The 25,558-nt window shown below is 40.7% G+C and overlaps 1 protein-coding gene across 1 annotated transcript in view; it reads right to left on the minus strand.

The window, feature by feature from the left end:
• Positions 1-1,845: 1,845 nt before the first annotated feature.
• The window catches only part of LOC134289566 (transcription factor sox-3-like), a 68,823-nt gene continuing 45,110 nt past the window's right edge, over positions 1,846-25,558 (minus strand). The window contains exon 2 of the mRNA XM_062855553.1: positions 1,846-3,181. Coding sequence (XP_062711537.1) covers positions 2,770-3,181 — 412 coding nt within the window. The 3' untranslated portion in view covers positions 1,846-2,769. The remainder of the gene's footprint in view (positions 3,182-25,558) is intronic.

Below are 25,558 nucleotides of genomic sequence, written 5' to 3' on the forward strand. Positions count from 1 at the left end.
GTGTCCTTTTCGGCAATAGCAGAAGTTCAAACGATTCTTTGTTCTCGAGGGGGGAATGGTAATGCAAGATGCTTTTTCAGTTGTTGTGGTATCATTCCACACTGGCAAGCGGGCGATAAGAATGGAAGGCATTACCCCCACTTAAAATGCAACCCAGAGTACCCCACCCTTATGGCACACAGAAAAGTAATGGACCAATGCTAATGGTTTGTTGGTTGGTTGGGAAATTTTGCGGGCGTATAGCGACGACGGTGGGTCACCTTTTGGGTTTTATTTCGTTTGGCTTTTTCGCGGTCGGCCCTCTTTTACGACGGTAAATGCGGGGTGATATTATCATTAGGCGGGCGAAAGAAAGAATTATAATGCTGGAAATTGTGGGTCTGGTTTTGGTTGACTTGGACCTTTTCTTCCACTTTTGTTTCGCAGTATAATGAAACTGTAATAAAAGGGAGAACTTTTTAAGACCATCTTTTTTGCCAAAGAGTACACATAACGTAAATATTAGCATTTTAATCATCAGAGTTTTAAAGACGCTTTAAAGTCTTAACCCGGGTAGAGGCTAATGGCAAACAAAGGACAAAATAATAACTGGTTTTGCCATCATATCTCGTTTTGCCATTCTTCTATTATTATGAAAAACTTAAAATGACAAATCAATAGCAAAATATACAATCATAGCAAATCTTGTCATTGATATGTTATTCATGAATAATGCTAAATAACACATCAATAACAAAAATTACTATCATGGTAAAACTTAGCAATTGCAATTAAGCACCTTTTATAATGAATTGTATAAAATATCAAAACAATTACATAATATACATTCCTAGCTAAATTTGCCATTATTTTGGTATTGTGAGAAATTATTTATAAACATTAGGCCCCATAACATATTTTACTCTAAATATACCATTAACTATTATATTGTATATTTCAAGCATAACTTTTCAATTCGACGTATCTCGCAAAAGTAAACAAATCCGGATTCTCAGCTGTGTGTTTGATTCGCAATGGATTTTATTTGATGCACATCAATTTATGTTAATATAGGACTCAAACAATTAAAGAGTATAATTTGTAAAACGACGTATCTATCTACCCTAACAACCCTACGCTGCGTTCCTAAATAGAAGAAGCCAGTGTAGATCGCGGGACAACGGTGGCTACGTTCATCAAAGTGAATTTGATTTTTAAGTTCGTTTCGTTTTGGGTTTTAAATTTCCACAAAATAACACTGGTTTTACATTGATTGATGAACTTAAATTTTATTGAAGAGAAAAAAAGAAATAGCTCATTTTACCTTTCTTCTGCTACTTTGAAATAATAACTGAATCAACCATTATTTTAAAATTGAATTTGAACAACTAAACCTACCATTATTTTGAACGCCACATGAACAGCTAAATTTGTTCTTATTCTGTTATCAATAACTTAAGAATGTCATATTTTGTTATTCACCGATAACAGTTAATTTGGGTCTTATTTTGTTATCAATATCTCAATAATAACTTATTTTGTTCTTCAATTTTATCCGCATGCTTTGCCATTACTTTGTTATTACAATGGCAAAATAAGTTATTTTTAAGTTTTTCTGCTACCAAAATTTTGTTATTATTTTTGTAATTTTAACTCTTATTTCAAACAAACAAATAACAGATTTTGCCATTCAATTATTCTGTTTTAATGGTGAAATTTGCCATTCTTTTGCCATTAAGCTCTACCCGGGAAGTAGCGTTTAAGTTCAATTGAGAAAAAAATGAAGGAAAAATCAAACTAGATCTTTTGAAGTTTACATGACGTGAACATTTTTCGGATATCTTTCTTATGAATTAAAACGTAAAATAGTGTTGCATTTTTTATTAAAATTAAATTATAATGAGAAGTAGAGCACTAAGTCAAATCTTCATTTAATTTCACAAATACATTCATATAAGTGATCATCCGAAGACGATTATAATATTTTACGTACAATATATAGTGATGAGAAGATCATTCCGTCTTCGACATTTTCTAATGAAGATTGATTAGTAATACAATTGAATTTCTCGCGTACAAGCTGCAGTTTCCTCTTGTTTCAATCTGTACGAACAACTCTATATGTATAAACGTTTTTAATAACGGGGTTTCTCCTTTTTAAAATTTGAGACATTACTTCAGGACCTGTCTTTAATAATTGAAGAAATATGTACACTTGATTCAATCTAACATAAGTCCTAACTTATTCAACTAATCCTAAGTTTACCTATTGCACTCTTACCAATTATGTACGATGAATGAGAAATCGTTTTTTTTGCCGAATCTTAGAACAAAAAACTAAATTCAACTAATTTTCTTAACAATTTTAATTGGTTTCCATTAGTTTTTATTTAATAAACCTAGATCATTGTAAAATCAATGTTTTCTTTATTCACTGGGACTAATTTGCAGCCGTTTGCTCCTGATATGGATAAGATTTAATTTCTCCGTTCGTTGAAGCCTAACAATTCACATAAATATGTCAAGTCTTTTGAACTTTTCGTGAAAAATATATCGACCAAATTTTGGTAAACCAATACCAAACTATGACAATAATGACTGAAGTTCAGTATTCATTTATCAAAGTCCATTGAAGTTTTTCGAAAGTTTTCAAAACTTAATCGATGTCTGCATTCACTCTTTTGAGCTTTTTGAGTTATGCCCTCGCCCGAAGCAGATAGAAGCAATGTTAGCGGAGATTAGGGACGCCTCCTAGACGCTATGTTCGGCACTGTAGCGCAGCGGTGTAGGTCAGATGACGTTACTCGAAGGTATGGGCGAGGGGGGTGCAATTGGGGACGGTGGGGACGATTTGGAGGGTTTGATGTAGGCCAGCGGATGCGGCGAGTGCGGAGGAACGCTGTACGGGGGAACCATCGTGGAGAGTATGTGGGAGCCGTAGAGATTCCAGAATGCTTTCTGGTGCAGATCGTACGCGAAGTGGTAGGAGGGGAAGATGCCCGGTGGGATGGTGATGGGTGTGGCGAGAGGGGAGGGGTTGTAAGGTGATTTGCTTTGCGGTGAATGTGATCGGAGGGGTTCCTTGGAGCTAGCCGGTGTGGATGTGCTGGCTGCATTGGCAGGTGTGGGGGATTTAACCAAGGTTTTGGGCTTCCTCCGGGGGCGGTATTTGTAGTCCGGGTGTTCCTTCATGTGTAGGGCCCTGGAATTAAAAAAGAAAAATCATTTAATGGCATTTTATTTGCTGGTTCAAAATCATAAACTAAATAAAAATGTAGTGCTAATACATGTACTCCCGATCAAAAGTTTGGGCCCATATCTTCGCCAATTCGCGTCCGAATTCAAACCCTAGGACTTGAGATAATAATAAAGAAACTTTGAACACGACTTAGATTATTTTTTTTTAATATTTACATGTAAGCTTAGGTTAAGCTGCAATTTTTTTTCCTATAAAAGTAACTTTAACTTACGGCAGTGTTGCCAAACTTTAAGATGAGAGCGATAATATAACAACCTATAATAATTTTCATTTATAAAAATGCAATGTAAAGTTAAGACATTTCACCACTTATCATAAAATAAATCAATTTAATGTTAAGGTTTAGTATATAAGTTTTGAAACCTGTTTATGGTTCAATGTCTATGCCGTAACTACCATTTATTATGTTTGAAATAATCCCAAAAGAATTATAATTAAATGAAAAATGACTAAAACATCAATAAATCATTTTACATGATCTTGTACCGACTTTTCGAGCCTTCTTAGCAGAATACCCTCTTCAAATGAGTTGATGAGACTGAGGAGGAAGATTACAAGTGATAGTCATAATATGCGTAACTGTCAAAAGATAAGCAAATTAGGGCAGAAATCAAAGGTACAAAACTGGTTACACTCATTCGAAAATTTTTCCATGTTCTACTAAAGTGATCCCAAACTTTTGGGCGATGGCGATGACATCAAGAGTTAATTTAGGTAACTTAATAACTTTTTTCTAGATTTTCTAGCTAAGTTCGGTGTAAAGCAGTTGAAAGCCAATAGAAATTAGTTTATATTATCAAATTCATTTCATTTATTTTGTTAACATCAAATTCATGATAAAACTGAATCAACAATTTGCCGCCATAATACTCGATTTGCAGCTGCAGCTCTCCAACGTCGGTCACGCCCAACACTCGCCAGATCACGCTCCACATGGTCCGCCCATCGTGCTCTCTGCGCTCCACGCCTTCTTGTACCAACCGGATGGTTAGCAAACACCAACTTTGCAGGGTTGTTGTCCGGCATTCTTGCAACATGCCCTGCCCACCGTATCCTTCCGGCTTTGGCTACCTTCTGGATGCTGGGTTCGCCATAAAGTGCAGCGAGCTCGTGGTTCATCCTTCTCCGCCACACACCGTTCTCCTGCACGCCGCCGAAGATCGTCCTTAGCACCCGTCGCTCGAAAACTCCGAGTGCTTGCATGTCCTCCTCGAGCATCGTCCACGTCTCGTGCCCGTAGAGAACCACCGGTCTTATTAACGTCTTGTACATGGTACATTTGGTGCGGGGGTGAATCTTTTTTGACCGCAGTTTCTTCTGGAGCCCATAATAGGCACGACTTCCACTGATGATGCGCCTTCGTATTTCACGGCTCACGTTATTGTCAGCCGTTAGCAAGGAACCGAGGTAGACGAATTCTTCTACCACCTCGAAAGTATCCCCGTCTATCGTACATTGCTGCCAAAGCTTGTCCTGTCTCGCTCAGTCCCACCTACCAGCATGTACTTTGTCTTAGCCGCATTCACCACCAGTCCGACCTTTGCTGCTTCACGTTTCAGGCGGGTGTACTGTTCTGCCACCGTTCCAAATGTCCTAGCAATAATATCCATGTCATCCGCAAAACATACAAATTGGCTGGATTTCGTGAAGATCGTACCCCGGCTGTCGAGCCCGGCTCGTCGCATAACACCTTCCAGGGCGATGTTGAATAGTAGGCAGGAAAGTCCATCACCTTGTCGTAGTCCCCGTCGAGATTCAAATGAACTGGATAGTTCACCCGAAATCCTTACGCCGTTCTGCACACCGTCCATCGTTGCTCTTATCAGTCTAGTCAGCTTCCCGGGAAAGCTGTTCTCGCCCATAATTTTCCATAGCTCTGTGCGGTCGATACTGTCGTATGCCGCTTTGAAGTCGATGAACAGGTGATGCGTTGGGACCTGGTATTCACGGCATTTCTGGAGGATTTGCCGTACGGTGAAGATCTGGTCCGTTGTCGACCGGCCGTCGATGAAACCGGCTTGGTAACTTCCCACGAACTCATTTACTTTAGGTGAAAGACGACGGAAGATGATCTGGGATAGCACTTTGTAGGCGGCATTCAAAATGGTGATCGCTCGAAAGTTCTCACACATTAACTTGTCGCCTTTCTTGTGGATGGGACAGATTATCCCTTCCTTCCACTCCTCCGGTAGCTGTTCGGTTTCCCAGATCTTGACAACTAACTGGTGCAGACAGGTGGCCAACTTTTCCGGGCCCATCTTGATGAGTTCCGCTGCGATACCGTCCTTACCAGCCGCTTTGTTGTTTTTGAGCTGGTGGATGGCATCCTTAACTTCCCTCAGCGTGGGAGGTGGTTCGTTCCCGTCCTCTGCTGCACAAACATAGTCATTTCCTCCGCTGCCTTGGTCCTCCGTGCCTACATTCTCTTGGCCATTCAGGTGCTCGTCGAAGTGCTGCTTCCACCTTTCGATCACCTCACGTTTGTCCGTCAGGAGGCTCCCGTCCTTATCCCTGCAGATTTCGGCTTGCGGCACGTAGCCTTTGCGGGATGCGTTGAGCTTCTGGTAGAACTTGCGTGTTTCCTGTGAACGGCACAGCAGTTCCATTTCCTCGCACTCCGCTTCTTCCAGGCGGCGCTTTTTCTCCCGGAAGAGACGGGTCTGCTGCTTCCGCTTCTGTCTGTATCGCTCCACATTCTGTCGGGTTCCATGCTGCAGCATTACCGCCCGCGCTGCATCCTTCTCCTCCAGAACCGCTCTGCACTCCTCGTTGAACTAATCGTTTCGTCGACTCCGTTCTACGTACCCGATAGTGCTCTCGGCTGCGTTGTTGACGGCTGCTTTGACTGTACTCCAGCAGTCCTCTAGAGGGGCCACATCGAGCACACCCTCGTCCGGCAACGCTGCCTCGAGATTCTGCGCGTATGCGGTGGCGACATCCGGTTGCTTCAGTCGCTTTAGATCATACCGGGGCGGCCGCCGGTACTGTGCATTGTTAATAACGGAGAGTTTTGGGCGCAGTTTAACCATCACCAGGTAGTGATCAGAGTCGATATTAGCGCCACGATAGGTCCTGACGTCGATAATGTCGGAGAAGTGCCGTCCATCAATCAGAACGTGGTCGATTTGCGATTCCGTTTGTTGTGGTGATCTCCAGGTGTAACGATAAGGGAGGCTGTGCTGGAAGAAGGTGCTACGAATGGCCATGTTCTTGGAGGCGGCGAAATCGATGAGGCGTAGGCCATTTTCGTTCGTTCGTCAGCTGGTGGGCGCTGAACTTTCCAATCGTCGGTCTGAATTCCTCTTCCTGGCCTACCTGAGCGTTTAGATCCCCTATGACGATCCTGACGTCGTGGTTTGGGCAGCGGTCGTACTCGCGTTCGAGCTGCGCGTAAAATGCGTCCTTGTCATCATCAGTACTTCCGGAGTGTGGGCTGTGCACGTTTATTATGCTAATGTTGAAGAATCGGCCCTTGATCCTCAACCTGCACATTCTTTCGTCGATCGGCCACCAACCGATCACGCGCCTCTGCATGTCGCCCATCACTATAAAAGCTGTTCCCAGCTCACGTGTGTTGCCGCAACTCTGGTAGATGGTATGATTACCTCTAAACGTTCGCACCATAGATCCTGTCCAACACACCTCCTGCAGCGCTACGATTCCGAACCCGCGGTCCTTCAGTAGATCGGCGGGTATGCGGGTGCTCCCGATGAAGTTGAGAGATCTGCAGTTCCACGTACCGAGCTTCCAATCGCAAGTCCCTTTTCGTCGCTGTGGTCGTCGCCATTGGTATCGGTTCGCATTCTTCTCTTGTTGATTTTCCGGTGCTAGTCTTTTTTACGGCTGGCTCGCAGGGCCTGACACCAACCCACTAACCCAGGGAGCTGGGCTTACCTTCCCGGAAGCTACGGGTTCTGCATTGGCATTTCCTCCAACTACAGTGCTAAATAGCTAGGCTCGAGCGCCAGTCTTCGCCGGGGGTGGTGTTTTTAATGGGCGCCCAGGAGATAATATTTTACCTGAGCTTCCACCCCCATCACCCCCATCAAAATCATCTTGAAATTTGTTCGATCCAATTTCCAGCGACACTATCTTAAGTTTAAATTTATTTTTTAGAAAATGTTAAAAATTTAGGTTAAGTTTACAAATATATTTTTTGTAAACGTTTTACCTAATTAATGTTTCATCATCTTCTGAATGAGATATAGGGCTTTGAAATCGGACGCAAATTGACGGAGATATGGACGTTAAAAGTACATCGGGAGTGTATGTACTCAATGTTTTATGATATCCTCCAGCAATTTTGTGAGACTTCCTCTGGTATTTTTTATTCCATGTCGGGTATCTAAGTCACTGTGACCAGTTGAGAGATCTATTGTGACAACTGTTTCTCTGGTATAGTTGTGTAGATTTTTTTTCAGGAAATATCTCCAGAAAGAATTCTACGATAGTTGCTACCGGAAGTTCACTATTTTTAGGAAATTTTAAAGGAATTTTTTCTCCTACATTTTCTTAAGGAATCTCTTCGGTAGCTTAACTCTATTTTTTGCTTTTATCGTACAGTAAGTGTACTGGAAAGGCTATATCAGGCCAAACATGTCTAAAGGTCCAATCTGCAGAAGAGAGGCTCTCTTTGGTTTCTCTCTCTTTCGTTTATATCTCAGCTGTTTATTTGTAAACTGATTGCCTCCTTGCATTGAACGATGGTCAAACCAATTGTCTTTTGATTTGTACTGCAAAAACAGTTGAAAAGTGTTCCATTACATTGCAATAATTGAAAGAGAAAGTAAACAAAAAGAGTCTCTCAAATGCAGATAGGACCTATTGAAATGTTCGGCCTGATATGTTCACTACATACAAAAATGACTTTTTGATAGAAGGCCACATATACCAATCAACTCAGTTCGACGAATTGAGACAATGTCTGTGTGTGTATGTGTGCGTGTGCGCATGTGTGTATGCTTGAGCTTGAGCTTGAGTTTGATTGACCGCCCGTGGATGCTACTCCAGTATCGCCAGACCAGCTACACTCACACAAGGACCAATGTGATAACTGCCGGGGACTAGCAGGCATCTTCAGTGTGTGAGCGTTGGTGATCTTCTATTTTTAGGCGACAATGGCGCCTGCCACGTCAGGTTGCAGGTAAGGGGAAAGGGGTAAGGGGTAAGGGGTAAGGAAGTGATGATTGCAATCGTTTGTATCCACATCTGGCCGAATATACCTCGGCGCCAGCACAAATTCATGCGGATGTTGGAGTGTTGGTGGGAATTGGTTGGCAGAAGGTTCACACATTGGTGTGTGGATACCAGAGGAAGGTGATAGAATTGTGTGTTTTTATTATTTTGAAGATGTGCGGCACAGCTCGCTTGATTGCATAACTTGTAGGCGTTTTCTAACAGGATTGTGACACTGTGCTGTGAAAGTTTGGAAGGAAAGGAAACGGCTTTTTCAACCCGTTTCTGTTCTAGCGACGGCTATGAACATGTTTATATACATGAGTTGTATATGTAGAGAGCAGAGAGAAAGTATAGAAAGATACAAAGTAGGAGGAAAGGGACGGGCCAGGGATTGAACCCAGGACCTGCTGCATATAAATCAGAAGCGGTAGCCACTAGACCACCAAGCCCGTCGTGCGTGTGCGCATGAGTGTATGTGTACAAAAAAACTCACTTTTTGGCAGTAAACCTCAACCGATTTTAATGACCGACGGTTCATTCGACACGGAATCTGGTCCCACACGGCATAAAGATCACAAGGCAGGCTAGTAACCTATGTAAACATCTATTTTGGATGTAAACATGTGTCGTCGTTCTTATCGTCTTTTACGTTGATCAAATTGGTGTGGAGTACTAGATCGCCTATGAACGATTTGAATTACGTCATCAAAAAACTGTCAGATTTCAGGAGTATATCACCTTCTGTACACCGTGATGGTCCCATTGTTTCTTATTGAAAATGGTTCGGATCGGTCCAGCCGTTCCGGAGTAATGGCCATTCAGATGTTCCGGACCAGTACCCTTGGAAGGGGCCATACATAAAATTTTAACAAACACATACATGCGACACATCAAACTGCGGCATTTTCGATTACCTGATGAACAGTTAGCAAGAAAACAGTCTCAGACCATATCTGAACCGGTAGGGTTCCGGAACAGGTTCCGGATGTCTCGCCGGAAATGGCCAAATATTAAAGTGCCCAAACCATGTATGCGGCATATCAAAGCGCAGCTTTTTTGATAATGAAAGGTTGGCATAAAAAAAGACTCAGCGCATATTTGTACCGTTGGTGTTTCCGAACTAGTTCCGGGTGTCCCACCCGAAGTGGTCGTATATAAAAGTGAACAAAACTTATGCATAAATCACGGCTTTTTCGGTAACTTGATGACCGGTTTCCATGAAAGTAGGCTAAGACCACATTAGGGACTGCCAGTAGTGCCGAAACTAGTTCCTAGTTTTCCTCCAAAAGCGGCTAAATACAAAATTAAACCAAACCCATCCATGCAACACAGCAATGCGTGTTAGCAAACAAATAGGCTCAGACTATTTAAGAGACTACCGGTAGTATTCCGCAACCAGTTCCGGGCCGGAAATGAAACCAAACCCATGCATGCGATACTTCAAATCAAGGTTTTTTTTACGTAACATGATGAACAGCTGCAAGAAACTAGACGCAAGCCATATCAGTGTGTTACAGAACCGATTCCGAGTGTCCCGCCAGAAATGGTCAAATGTAAAACAGAACATGTATTGCGAATATGTGTTATATGAACATGTATTGTGTTATATATGAACATGTGTTGAGAACATGTATTGCAAATATTGCGAGAACATATAATACATGTCGCATGTATTACGACATATCAATGACTTATTCAATTACTTGGTAAACATTTGAGAAAGGTTAGCCGATGTCAATCTCATATCTTTCGATTTTGGCAGATTTGCGTGAGGTAAAACAGCCTATTACGATGAGAAATTGCAAAAAAAGTTTTCTAATTTTTTTTGATCGGATCGCTTTCAAATTTTACAGGGTATCAACGAAGATGTGAGAGAACTCTGGTAGAAATTTGAGCCCTGTCGGAAAGACACAGCGATCAGGAGAAAATAATATGTCCAATAAATCATTGGATTCCTTAAGAAATTTCCATATGATTTCCTAAAAGATATGTCAGATTCCTATTTCGTAAAAATATTGTTCCTGACTTTGTTAGAGAAATACCTGATGAATTTAACGCAGATTATCAAAACAAGTTGCGGGAGAACTCTTGAAGAACTACTGAAGAACTACCTGAGAAATTCCTTAAAAAAGCGTGAAATTCTTAAGAGGGATTTTTAAGGAAACATCAAATTAGGAGGAGTTGATGGATTTTTACGGCGGAGTGAAGATAGAAGACGGGAATGGAAGAAGGCAAATGAGCCACGAAGTGCATCAGCTGCTGAGAGAACCAACTATCGTACACACCGCAAAAATCGGGAGGCTACGGTGGGCAGTTCACGTCATCAGGATGTCGGATTGCAACCCAAACCAAATGGTTCTTGTGAGCCATCTAACCGGTACAACCGGTACGACCAGTTATCAGCGCCAGCAACCACTAGGTACGAAGGAACACGCATGGTGCGTGTAGAAAACCCGAACCAACTGCGACTCTTGTTTCTCATCGGTCGGCTGGCTTGTGAAGAAAATCGACTGGTGATCATACATGCTCACTTGCTGCGGCGAGTATGAAGATGCGGATATGATTCAGTGGATTTATTTGTCGCTCAAAACATATAAAAATAATCATTTTTTTTAGATGTGGGAATGTTGTACGTGACTATTATAGTCGATTTAATTTGAGTTTGTTTCATTTGCACTGCAATAACGGGATAAAAGCCAAGTCGAATCAATGCCGAATACGCCGGCAGAGAGCCACTACGGTACACGCAGAGCTCGATGTACACAGAGCAATGAGTAACTTTCACGCAGCGACCGAAAAGACAAAAAAAAATTCACGCAGATTTGTGTACCACCGGATCAGCACATTTTTTGTGTTGATCCAGTCGTACACAAATATGCGTGAAAAATCCTTTGTCTTTTTGCTCGCTGCGTGAAAGTTACTCGTGCGCTGTGTTGTGTTGTTTCAAGGGTGTGAAGCATGTTAGCCAATGAATGTCATATAGTTACCGCTCTGGGTTGAATAGCGTCGATCAAAGAGAAGCAAGAGAAGCTAATTTTTCTGCGCTTAGGGAAAAACGCTTCATTTTTTCAAGCACTGAAGTACATATAAAAACTAAACTGAATGCGTAGTTGTTCAGCCACAGTATTCGCATTTTGTTATGGTCCAGGATCGTTCCCACATGAAAATTACTTTATTTTCCTTGGGAGTAAATAAAATATCTGATTGTTTGTCGCATGATATACGAACAGCGATGCCAGATGGTTTTCTGTATCACTCGTTCAAAAATCTGTATCCCATACAAAATTTATGTGAAAAATCTGTATTCCATACAAATGAAAAATCTGTATTTCATATAAACGCAATCTGTACAGATGCTCAAAAATCTGTATATTACAGATAAATCTGTATATATGGCATCCCTGTATACGAATACAAATATGGTCATTTGATAAAGACTGAAGGTGGCTTTAAATAGTAGAAAGGCTCATCGAACACTAACAACTAAAATCGAAAAATAGCCTTGCTCCTACCTAATCGCAAAGTTTTTAACAAATCTTATCTCAATTGCTATTGATACTTCCCGTGAAAATTCTACAACTTTCCCCCTTTTTCATAATGCCGTTCAGATAGCTATCGCACGCCGACGCTTCTTCTAAGGGTCAGTAGAAAATTACGTCATTTTTGGACATGAAACAATAACATTTAAAAAAAAAAAACGAAAACACTAAATGTTGCGCCGATTGACCAAAGAGCAAACTGACTATTGTTCATAAAAAAAATGACGTTGTGTATGAAACTCCCCCTCTTAACACAACCCACCGTAAAATGCATCGGCAAAAGCCGTGAAAACGGCGATAAACTGAGTTTTATTTTCCGAATCCTCCCACCACCACCACCGCAGTCGTCACTGACGGCCTGGCCTACCCAACCAGCCTCGTCTCGCTTACATCCCCAATTTGTATGTGTAGTAGCAAGCAGCATTTTTCCCTGCAAAGGGGTGTGACTCTGCTTATCAGCCTGACGTCTGATGCCTTTCATGAGTTTCCGTCCCATGGTGATGATCGTGATTAGGGAACAATTTGGACGTTATTGTTGACTACGAACCACCACCGAATCGCGCGAGAACAGCGGAGAAGTAAAAGGGGTGCCACAGTTGATGCAACCGTTGATTGTTTCGGTTGAGGTTTGATTTTTCTCAAATTTACAACCTAATTGAATTAAATCTGGAGGGTGTTTACATTGGATTCAATTTTGAGGAGAAAAAAGTGGAAAGAGTTGGTTGGCGAGTTAGGGAGAACATATTTTAACGAACTTGATTTTATTGTTGAACTAGAAAAGCAGGAGAAACTGTTTCATGTTTCATCGCACCATGATGGCTTGATAGTGCGTGCTGCAGTAATAATGGAGTAGAAACTATCGGTAAAACTAAACACTGAAGTTTTATTGCTGCTCGCGGGTTTGTATACAGTGAGTACCAAACGTATGACGATCAACGTTGGGTAAATAGAGAAAGCAGAATGGGAAGAAAAGAACTTCTGATAAGTGGCTCTGGCTCCATTATTTATTCTACAAAGTGAAGCATTTGTTTTCACAAGAAAGAAGCCGAGATAGGAAAAGTCGTTCGGTTGATGTTGCCACGATATTTTTTTTTCGGTTTCAGTCTGGTTCGTGGTGATGATAGCTGTTAAACAGTTGATTTTGCAATATTTTGTTCTTGGGAGATGATCTCTCAGTAAATAACAAAGGGAAGAAATAATGCAAAGACAAGTGTTTCATTATGTTAGGTACGATATTTCCCATACAAGTCACCCTCCAAAAGTTGCATGCAAGTTTTCATACTAACATTAAATGCCTAAATCTATAAAATGAAATATTTTGCATGAGTCGTTAATTTAGATGTTAATTGACCAATTAACCTTTTGATTGCTTAAAAAAAAATATTTCCATCCTTGCAGTCAAAAAAGCCCAAAATCGCATATTTTGCCCTATAAATTGAGGTATAGCTCAAAATTATGACGTGTTGGAGCAAATCTGAGCCCGGATTCGGATTCAGCGGCCCAAAATCCTTCGGAGACACGTAAGTTTGCTCTTGAGACCCCTAAAAATTTGCATCCGTTGACAGATACGTATTTCGACCTCAATTGTAAGGTCGCCACAAAAAGTCGCCTTCAGTGTCTCGTATTTGACTCGAGACACTGAGGAAGACTTTACAGTTGAGGTTGAATACGTATCTGTCAAAGGATGTCAATTCTTAGTGGAATTAAAAGGAAAAGTAATTAATCTGATTTTCTTTTTTCTCATTGATTTTTTAACTTTATACGAAAGCGCATCCGTTTCTGATTTTTTTTTTCAGATTTTTAGAACTTTATTTTGAGTATTTTTAAAATGATATTTCGATATCACCAATAAACAGCTGAGCAACTGCTTCATAGCTTCGCTCAAAACAAAATGCGAAGTGATTGATTCATCAAACCGCTCCCATACAACTTTCCAATTGATTTTAAATAGGTTCCCGGGTACCAAAATTCATGAAAACACGTATTTAAGCCCAGTTTGGCGCGTAGGTCTAGAATATGGAATAATCACAACAACACTAAAGAAGCAAATTCTAGTATTGGCTAGACCGTTCAAAGTTGAGGCTTATCGTCCTCAAAATACGTTTTTAACCTTAGTAAGGTCTTGGGGTTTTTTTTGACCTTTTCCGAATTTCAATTCGCTATAGCTTTTGTTTCGAAAGGCCTAGAAATCTGAAATTTTCAGACAATTATTTTTTTGTGGAAAACTATCATTTCCATTCATCCAAAACATTGGACGACCCCTAGGGAAGCTCCCATAAAAAAAGTTACAAATAAGACCCTGGGGTCATTTTTGACCCCAAACTTTGAACGGCTCTCAAAAATCAGTGGCTGGGCCGATTTTGATTTTCTTTGGCCCAAATGAAAGCCACACATGTCTAGTTTTCAAAACACCCGGAGAGTTCCGGATTTGGTCACTGTGGCCACCGGGAACCTGCTTCAACTGAAAAATGCCGCTTTAGAGACCCTAACTTTGGCAAGTTATAACTTTGCAACCAAACAAGTAATCAGGATCGTTCAGTAATCGTTGGAAAGGTATTCACGTGAACTTTGATTAAAGACATTAATATTGACTAATTCTTAAGAAACGGTTCCGGAAATCCGGAACATCCGGAAAGTAATGTTTTTCACGATAATGTGCTAGAAAGCACATTCATATTATTTACAGGATAGAAGTTTTTGCATCAAACTCCTTCAGGCCATAATACAATCTGTCGAGAACTATTTCTGTATGTTTCTGGTTATGTCCCGTCCTTCTGGAACCGGTTCCAGGGATCCCACAAGATGGCCAACGAGTTAACTGTAACGAAATTGAACGGTTTTCCGCGCTAAACACATCTGCGTTGGCTAACTCATGATGAAATCTCAATAATTTTACATGCTCCATATTGTTGTGATATGTAAAAACATTGTTGGACATTGTGGTCCTATGTGGCCACCGGAGTGACCACCGGAGAAATCCGTATTCAGGGAGTTTCATGTTTTTGCAACAAAGATAGGCATTCGACGGCTCTAACTTCATGATTTTTCATGGCCATGTGGCTTCTGGCATTGAAAAGAAGAATTGACCGCAATGGTCTGTTTTGGCCACCGGAGTGACCACCGGAGAAACTCGTATTGAGGAAGTTTCATGTTTTTGCAGCAAAGATAGGCATTCGAAGGCTCTAACTTCATGATTTTTCATGGACATGTTGCTTCTGGTATTAAAAAGAACAATTGAATATTCTGGTTCGCTTTGGCCGGAGTGACCACCGGTGAAATCCGTATTGAGGGAGTTTCATGTTTTTGCAATAAATATAGGCATTCGACGGCTCTAACTTCATGATTTTTCATGGCCATGTGGCTTCTGGCATTAAAAAGAAGAATTTCTGGTCCGTTTTGGCACTGGCTCGGTCCACGGCGACGGCGACGACGACGACGATGACGAAGTGATGATGAAGAATAAATTAACGACAGTTTGGTTTGGGGGAGACCACGCAAAGTAGTTGGAACGAAACGAGGATAATGATCGAGCATATGATGATGAGGATCAACAACGGGGCGCTAGAATTTTTTTAGGGGTTACCAATCGTGATGTTGTCTGAGGCGTAGCTGGATGTTCATCATACGTTTTTTATTTATCGGCGCAAATATTGTGTATACGACAGTTGTGGAAATTTTACTATACTGTTGTTGAAAGCTTTATTGAATTAAGGCTCTGATTCATTTGACGGACTTTGTGGTTTAATGTTTAATGTTCCTGATTACTCCTGGGCACTGGATTTTATCCCTGGCCCTGGCCAGTCTCTTTCAACCTATTTTATAACTTTGTAAATACAGTCGAGACTCTTATAAGATCACTGGTCGGGGGGCGCAATAGGAATCCGCTTAATAGGAGACTAAGGGGCGATTTCTTCACCCTGGCTTAAGCGCTAAACCAGGTTTAACTATATGGGTAAGCCTGGCTTGCCGGTTAAGCCGAGGTGAAGAAATCGGCCCTAAGAGCTTATGGGTTTTTGGCCTTTTGGGGGTATGGCCTATTATCTCGGGTGTGTTAAGAGTTAGCGCAATACTTTCTTCGGCAAAGTTTTGGGGCTTGATAAGATCTACCATTTAGAACTTTGGTTCATATGATTAGTTGGCAACTTGGCCGCCAGAGGGACCATCAACAGTTTGATGCTAAATTGCACTACAGAAACCATATCAGGTTGTCAAGCAAACGTTACGATATGCGACAGCTCAAGGCCCTGATAATTTGGAAGGATAGTGTCTTCGGAAAAGTTGTTGGGTACGTCAATAACTTACTGACGATGAGTTGCGAAGTTCAAAATTCCTCCACTGGGCGGCGCTAGTGAATATGCAAATTTTAGAAATTTCATAGCTCAGAATCCTGATAACTTACGAAGTTGGTGTCTTCGGCAAAGTTGATCAGTATGACATAAACTTACATAAAAATTAACACTTGTTTCGCAATTTTGCCACTAGGCGGCGCTAGTGAACATGCAAATTTTAGAAAACTTACAGCTCAGAATCCTGATAACTTAGAAAATTGATGACTTTGGCAAAATTGAGCAGTATGACATAAACTTACATAAAAATAAACACTTGTTTCAAAACTCTGCCACTAGGTGGCGTTGACCGGTTCTTTCGTCTTTTTTCGACTTTTTTGGAGTTTTTCGGCTTGGCAAAACTAGCGTCTCTCCCCCCGATAACTTATTAAGTTGGTGTCTTTGGAAAAATTAATCAGAATGACATAAACTTTCATAACAATAAACACTTGTTTCGCAATTCTGCCACTAGGCGGCGCTAGTGAACATGCAAATTTTAGAAAACTCATAGCTCAGAATCCTGATAACTTACGAAGTTGGTGTCTTCGGCAAAGTTGATCAGTATGACATAAACTTACATAAAAATTAACACTTGTTTCGCAATTTTGCCACTAGGCGGCGCTAGTGAACATGCAAATTTTAGAAAACTTACAGCTCAGAATCCTGATAACTTAGAAAATTGATGACTTTGGCAAAGTTGATCAGTATGACATAAACTTACATAAAAATAAACACTTGTTTCAAAATTCTGCCACTAGGTGGCGTTTACCGGACTTTTTCTGGGGTTTTTCGGCTCAGCAAAACTAGTGTCGCTCCCCCCGATAACTAAGAAAGTTGGTGTCTTCAGCGAAATTGACCAGTATGACACAGACTTACATAACACGGAAACCTTGTTTCGCAATTCTGCCATTAGGTGGCGCTAGTGAACTTGCAAATTTTATAAATTGTATAGCTCAGAATCCTAATAACTTAGGAAGACGGTGTCTTCGGCAAAGTTGATCAGTATGACATAAACTTGCACAAAATGGGACTCTAGGTGGCACCAGTAAACACGCAAATTTTAAAAATCTCATAGCTCAGAATTCTGCAATCTTGGAGAGACTGTATTCTTCATTGATGAGATACTTGGTTTGAAATTCTGCCCCTGGGCAGCATGCACATTTTATTAATTGTATACTTTGATGTCAGTCGGACTCGAAAGGAGTCCTCCGTGGAACTTTTAGGAGTATGCCAGTTGAAACTACTAGACGAATTAATTTAATTAAAAAAAATTAAAGAATTGCGAAATGTTCATTGAATTCACTAAATGGATAATATTTGTGACTGAATTCCTCGATTGCAGAACTTGATAATTCCCTAATTCAAGTGAAACATTGTTTGTCTTCCTCAAGAATGCCCTTCTCCTACCAACTAAGACAACTTTTCATTCTGAAAAAGCTGACTTCACGTAAGTATAAGAAAATAGAGCCAACAAGAAAGGAGAAAGCATATCAAGTACTAACAAATATTGTGGACATATCTAAAAAGATAATGAAAAGAAACGATGTGATTTTCAAGAACAGTGAACATAGACGACCAAAACGTTAAGTGGTGGTAACAAAAATATACGATGAAAGGTTTGTTTGTGAACCGAAGTAAAACTATCCTCAATTCTCGAACTAATCATATTACCATTGACAGTACAGTATCAGACTACAAGAATCGCAGTATATTTTAACATGAATTGCCTCTACTACAGAATAACCTTGTTGAACAATAAGTATAACAACTGAGCATAAAGATAATATGTCGCGTGTCGAAGCATGAAAATTTAGCCGTCGAAAGACTGCTTCTGGTGATAAATCTAGATAATATGAGGGTTTCAAAATAAACATAGAAGTTCCCTAGTATTTGTTTCTGCAGGTGGTCACTCCGATGGCCAAAGCAGACCACAATAGTCAAAATAGTACACAATCATGAAGTTATAGCCGTCGAATGCCCATCTTTGTTGCAAAAACATGGAAGTCCCTCAATGTGATTTTTTCCGGTGGTCACTCCGGTGGCCAAAACGGACCAGAATGGTCAATTCTTCTTTTTAATACCAGAAGCCACATGGCCATGAAAAATCATGAAGTTAGAGCCGTCGAATGCCTATATTTGTTGCAAAAACATGAAACTCCCTCAATACGGATTTCACCAGTAGTCACTCCGGCCAAAGCGAACCAGAATATTCAATTGTTCTTTTTAATACCAGAAGCAACATGTCCATGAAAAATCATGAAGTTACAGCCTTCGAATGCCTATCTCTGTTGCAAAAACATGAAACTCCCTCAATACGAGTTTCTCCGGTGGTCACTCCGGTAGCCAAAACGGACCAGAATGATCAATTTTTCTTTCTAATGCCAGAAGTAACATGGCCATGAAAAATCATGAAGTTAGAGCCGTCGAATGCCTTTCTTTGTTGCAAAAACATGAAACTCCCTCAATACGGATTTCTCCGGTGGTCATTCCGGTGGCCAAAACAGACCAGAATGGTCAATTCTTCTATTTAAGGCCAGAAGCCACATGGCCATGAAAAATCATGAAGTTAGAGCCGTCGAATGCCTATCTTTGTTGCAAAAACATGAAAGTCCCTCAATACGGGTTTCTCCGGTGGTCACTCCGGTGGCCACATAGGACCACAATGTCCAACAATGTTTTTACAAATCACAACAATATGGAGCATGTAAAATTATTGAGATTTCATCATGAGTTAACCAACGCAGATGTGTTTAGCGCGGAAAACCGTTCAATTTCGTTACAGTTAACTCGTTGGCCATCTTGTGGGATCCCTGGAACCGGTTCCAGAAGGACGGGACATAACCAGAAACATACAGAAATAGTTCTTGACAGATTGTATTATGGCCTAAAGAAGTTTGATGCAAAAACTTCTATCCTGTAAATAATATGAATGTGCTTTCTAGCACATTATCGTGAAAAACATTACTTTCCGGATGTTCCGGATTTCTGGAACCGTTTCTTAAGAATTAGTAAATATTAATGTCTTTAATCAAAGTTCACGTGAATACCTTTCCAACGATTACTGAACGATCCTGATTACTTGTTTGGTTGCAACGTTATAGCTTGCCAAAGTTAGGGTCTCTAAAGCGGCATTTTTCAGTTGAAGCAGGTTCCCGGTGGCCACAGTGACCAAATCCGGAACTCTCCGGGGGTTTTGGAAACTAGACATGTGTGGCTTTCATTTGGGCCAAAGAAAATCAAAATCGGCCCAGCCACTGATTTTTGAGAGCCGTTCAAAGTTTGGGGTCAAAAATGACCCCAGGGTCTTATTTGTAACTTTGTTTTAGGGACTAAGGAAGGTTAAAAAGTCTTAAGTTTTCCAAAGTCAGTAATGGTGCCGGTTATTTCGGTCATCGAGTAAGGAAAGAAATAGTATTGCGACATCCGTTACATCAGGAAACCGAAATTTCATCTGCGTCTTCACAGTTTGTGATAAGTGTTCATCAAGAGTAAGATGACATCTTTGGTGACAAACCATACAAATATTTTCCCAAATACGAATCAAACGTATAAAAGAAGAGATGTTCATTATTTCAAAAGCGGTGGTTAAGGAACATACACTGACACCTCATCTGTAACGATAAGAAGGGTAAAAATTAACTCCATCATATACGCTAATTCTCGTCATATCAAATGAAAAAAGCCAATCATTACAGATATTCCGACTTACCTTTCTCAATGCCTAATTGGATGAAAGCAAAAGATGTAGACTATCGATAATTAGCCACTTTAGCCCTGGAAATCGAATAATTACACTAAATTTCACGTTTTGATTTTATTCTACTTACGAGTTTTTTTTGTTTGTATTAACGTGTATTTTAACTTAAATGCTAATTCTACACTTAGCCTTACAACGAGTTGATAAATGTTATTATTTTTCATATTTTTCATATTTTTCGACCAAGGCAACCGCAACTAAGCAGCAGCTAGCCGAATTGTGTTTCATCACCATTCAACTTTCAGTTAGCCAGATTCATTTGTAGAACCAACCTTTAATCCACACCCTACAATAGCTCTGTGTTACTTCAGTGTTGGATTTCCCTGCTATAGAATGCTGCAAAAGCTGTTCAATCATTGAAACCAGCCCCCTTTTCCAGTTGAAAAAATGTTCGTTTACAGTTTTCTCTATCCTACACTGAACTAAATTTTGTTGTAGAAACTACCGATTCCATAGTAAAATTACTAACCGTACCTATGATTCTCAACCGCCAGCTATTTCCTGTTAATTTCACTAAACACTGTCAATTTAACTAGCAGTGCAGTTAACATTACCAAAAATAATCTAAATTTAACAGCTGAGCATTGTATTTTTAAACATACCGTGTTGTAAGATGCGTGACCAGGAAAAATTGACAATGTTTTGTTGTTGAGGCGACTACGCTTTTAGTCAAATTTACTGCAATGCATTGTTACTTCAATCATATTTCGGTGAACCAGATTTTGTTGTCGGTTGAGAATCATAGGTACGGTTAGTAATTTTACTATGGAATCGGTAATTTCCACAACAAAATTTATTTCAGTGTAGGGAGAATGCAAGCAAATGTGTGCGGTGATTTTCTGCGAAGAATTTATATTCCAGACACGTAAAATAACAAGGCGGAAAACTAACCGATCTTTCCGAGCCGACTTATTTACGCTGACTCACGCCGAGATGAACTAACCTAGGGTTAAAAATCTCGTTAATACAGACAAAAAAAATACGCTGACTCACTTTCGTAAAAGTGCTCTTGCAGAAATGCACGAATTGAGACCTCTCTGAAAAAAAAACTCCCTGAATTTCCCGAAGAATTCCTGAAATGCATCTTTTAAACCTACTGTTATGACTTTACCGACACGAATGCATACTAATGTGTAAATTGTCTAAAATAAATTAACTAACTAACTCCTGACATGCCTATCATATCCCTTATGAAGAGGTCTCAAGGAAGTTTCAAGGTAGTTTCAGAGGTGTTTCAGATCAATCGATCGCAAATGCCCAAAAACCCTGGATTCCTCCGAAATATCCCTGAAATCATTTTTAACGTCTGAGACTAAACGATCACCATTCCTACCCTGTCCCCCGAAATTCCCTGAAATCTTTGAATCTGAGGAGGTTTCAGACTCAGATTCTCTAGATCGCTTATAAAAAACACTCCAAATCGTCTTGAGACCCAATAAATCGTATTAGACCGCAACTTAAGACTCCACTAACCCCCGAAGGCCACTCTGAAACCTCCTAAAACGCTCCTGAGAATTTGCCGGAATTCTCCTGAAAACACCTAACCTCTTCTAAGAAAATTGAAGCTCTGCTAAAACCGTTGAAACGTCCTGGTATTTTTTGAGACTTCCTGAAACGCTCCTAAAACAACCTGGATCCCCGGATACCCTCTAAATTCCCCGAAACCCCCTTGAACTCCTCAGATCTCCTGGAGCGCCCTTGAAAACACTACAACTCCCTTTTATACCCCGTGAAACTCCTCTTGAGACCCCATTAATCCCCTTGTGTCCCTTACCAACACTCTAACTCACCCTTGAAATGTCACCTGAACGTCCTTAACCTTCACGTACCCGACCCCCGACAACTGATTTTCAAAATGTTAGCATTTCGTCAATTGCCATCCGATTTCTTGAAGTCGCCCTCAATTGATCATAAACTGGTGCTAGTTTATTATACTCAAGTGGCCATGCAATATCCGGAACCATTCCGGGGATATTCCGGATTGTACTGAGGTCAGGAGGTTGTCAAAATGGCTAAAAGTGATTATTTCGTGTATTATTGTGTTTGAACTATCGATTTTCAGTGAAATATTTGTTGCGAACAGTGAAACACAACTGCGATAACCAGATTTAAATAAGTTCACCCATCCAGATCCCCGTGACAGGTTCCGCGGGACATCATTGAGGACACTTTTGGTTTTCAATCTGAACATATCGTGCGACATATCAATCTCCATGATTTCGAATGACTCAGTCAGAAACGATAGACTGAAATCTGTATCAACTAATGTGGCTACCTCGGAACATCTTGCACAGATTCCACGAGGGTGTTTTAGCCATTTAGCAAAGCAGACTTCTCCCCGCCCCAGTACAATCCGGTATATCTACGGAATAGTTCCGGATATTGCGTGGCCATTTGAGTGTAATAAACTTGCACCAATTTATGAAATTTATGATTGAGGGTGACTTAAAAAAACTGGTGAAAATAACGCAATGCCAGCATTTTGAAAATGAGTTGTTTTGGGTCGGGTACGTGAAGGTTATGAGCATTCAAGAGAGTTTCCGAGGTATTTCTGATGAATCGCCTGCGAACGTCCCAAAAAATCTTGAAATTCCTCAAACTCTGAAATCCTCTGAGATCACACGACTAGCACTCCTACCCCGAAATTTCCAGAAACCTCCTAAACCCCTCAGAGCTTCTGAATCGCTTTTGAAACACCTTAAATCCCGTTCAGACCTTATGATACGTATTGAAACGCATCCAAAGACTCCATCAATCACCTTGTGGCCTGTTCACACGCTCTAAAACTCTCCTAAAATATCACCTGAAACGTTCTGAAACTCCTTTAGATTTCCTGACAAATCCCAGAAAACAGCTTACAACCCCTTCAGGCCCTCCGAAATGCCCTCAGGACCAGACTTGATAGAATCTCCAGTAAATGAGGAGCCAATTTCATCAATTTCCCAAGGAGTAATTTAACTTCAAAAATCACAAAGATAATTATCAACTGTTCCGAGTGGGAGCTCATCACGTAACGCGGAGTTTGACGATGGAGTGTGACGTCTGCCTCTCTTAGTTAGAATTATCTCCACGAAAATAGTATCGCCCAATGCTAATGACGCTGTGTGACGCAAAATGCGAACCAGGTGGCGGTAGTGAGTAAATGTCAAATAAAAAAAGCAAAAATAATGCGAGCGTCGGGAGCGGGTGATTAGCGAACTACAGAGTATTTCAAACTTTCCGTTAAAAAGATGAACGATGGGATGTGAATAGAGTAAAACGTCTGTTTGTCTGTGATTGAATCCCTATTTCATATCCTGTTTCACCTTATGAAATAAAACAGGACCCTTTAAGTTTCATAAATGTGGATCATGAAGATGATACATCAGCATTAGGCTCGCCCTAAATTCACCGAAGCATGCTCCATGAAACGAAGTTTTGTTTTTATTCCATTCAGCTAGAGCAAATAAAAGGTGCGTCCTCGCGCAGAATTCGAAAAGAAATGAAAACAAACCAACATAGGAATCAATTGTTGTTCAAACACCATAAAACTTTATCACCAAAACAAACGAACAAATGCCGAACCGTTCGTGTTATAGTTAACGACATTGATATCGAGTATATACAATGGTTGAAGAGAACATTGCTTCTCTTGGAGATGGCGGTAAAAGGGCTGATAGTGATTGAATGATTTGATAAAGGACCAAACCTATCAATGTTTTCGTTTGTTTGAAAAAAGTAAAGCGATCCATGACGAAGACACTCGACTCGAGTTTTGTTGCGGACCCGGAAAAGTCAACAGATCGAAGACAAATGTTTGCTTTTGAGACTGTCGGTTAGAACCATCTACAGTTCTAGACTATGCTTACAGCTAAGGTACCAGCCAAAGTTCGTAATTATTACTTTCATCGGCTAGGTAAAAAGATGTTATGTTTCACACCAACAAGTTTCGAATAAGATATCTACTCTGGAATCAACGGTTTTTCCAATAAAGCTTTTTCTTACATAATTGCCTGTGTCGAGTTTTTTGTCCCGAGAACAAATGTCCCAGTTTTTTTTTCTTTTCTCTCTCCCAAAACCGTAAAATTGAACGAAACAGATGTCCTTTGTCATACGCGCATCCTTTTCTTATGTCATGTTTTGTTTTCTTTTCTTCGTTCTTATTTTATGGTGTCACAATGCTCGAGAACAAAAATGCGACCCAACAAAACCACAATTCATAAACACTGTGTTCCAGACGAAAACTAGATCAACATCCTCACTCGAGTATAGGCTGCCCACCAGATGCAAATGAGAACGACTTGAAACATAAACGCGCTCTGCTGCACTGCCCATGTACTCCGAGACAGGCCCGGGAAATTTATTGACTTCACACCGAAAGGAAGTCACTACTCGTAAATATCCTTTTTATGAGGAAAACTCAAAAGAAACAGACTCATTTGTTTACTGCACCCGATGCAGTCGGTCCTGGTGGGAACGACCGGCGTAGATCCTCGCTTGAAAGAGGCACTGATTTCCTCTTTTGTACATCATTCAAACACAGTGTTGCCAGCTGAGTGCGTGCATTGTAGAGGCGTTTGGAAAATCCCGCCTCAATTTGTCGCCTACGAGGCGGCTTGTTGTAGGGTGCCTGAATGATTGCATTGTTTTCGCATCGTGGCAACAGTAGACATAACCCCCTTTTGTGTGGAGCTCTGCCGAATCTGTGGTGGAAGCAGGCTTCTCCGGGCCCGGTTCGGGACAATAGGATTAAATTCAAAACTGCAACAAGCGAGCAGCACACGCTAACGCCGCTCAGCACTAAAGTGCATAATTTCCAGACTACACCAAAAATGTGTAACCCTTGCACATTCACAAAATCAGCTCCTGTGTCCGCAAAATCGTTAAATTCGCAAAATTTTTTGCACAGCAATCTAGCTTGGTTTACTAGTGACCTTGGGAAACAAAAAAAATATCGACATTTCGCATCCAGACGAGTGTACGAGCTGTTTTTAAGAATGTGTAACTGTAACACATTTTTGTGTGGTCTGGAAATTATGCACTTATGAGTAGGACTTACACATTCTCTGTGCTGAGTGGTTTTGGCGTGCAGCGCCAGCGTACCCGAAATGAGGATGCCGGTTCAGGATGATAATAGTGAGAAACAATGGCAACAGATGACAATGATGATGCAATTTGTTATCAGCTGTACACGGAACTACAAATGAACCCAAATTTAAGTTGTTTTGACGCAATCCCGGTCTTCCGTGGAATTACTCAAATTTGCGTCAAACAGCGATAGTGGCGAGTGAGTAGCTCTCGTTTGAAAGCGGCAAAAAAATTAACCCAGTGGTAAGTTATTTTCACCCAACGGAGGCCTCAATTGACGCAAATTTGGGTTGACTCAAGGAAACCCAAATTTGGCTTCTTCCACGGAAGAGCAGCGGATGCGTCGGTGCTTCTCTCTTTGTTTTCGAAAACATTGCGGTGGGGCGAGGGAGAAAACAACCCAACTTTGAGTTAAAACTTTAAGCAGTTTAGTCAAATTTGAGTTTTTAAAACT

This window comes from Aedes albopictus, chromosome 3 (assembly GCF_035046485.1).
Source record: "Aedes albopictus strain Foshan chromosome 3, AalbF5, whole genome shotgun sequence".
Taxonomy (NCBI): Eukaryota; Metazoa; Arthropoda; class Insecta; order Diptera; family Culicidae; genus Aedes; species Aedes albopictus.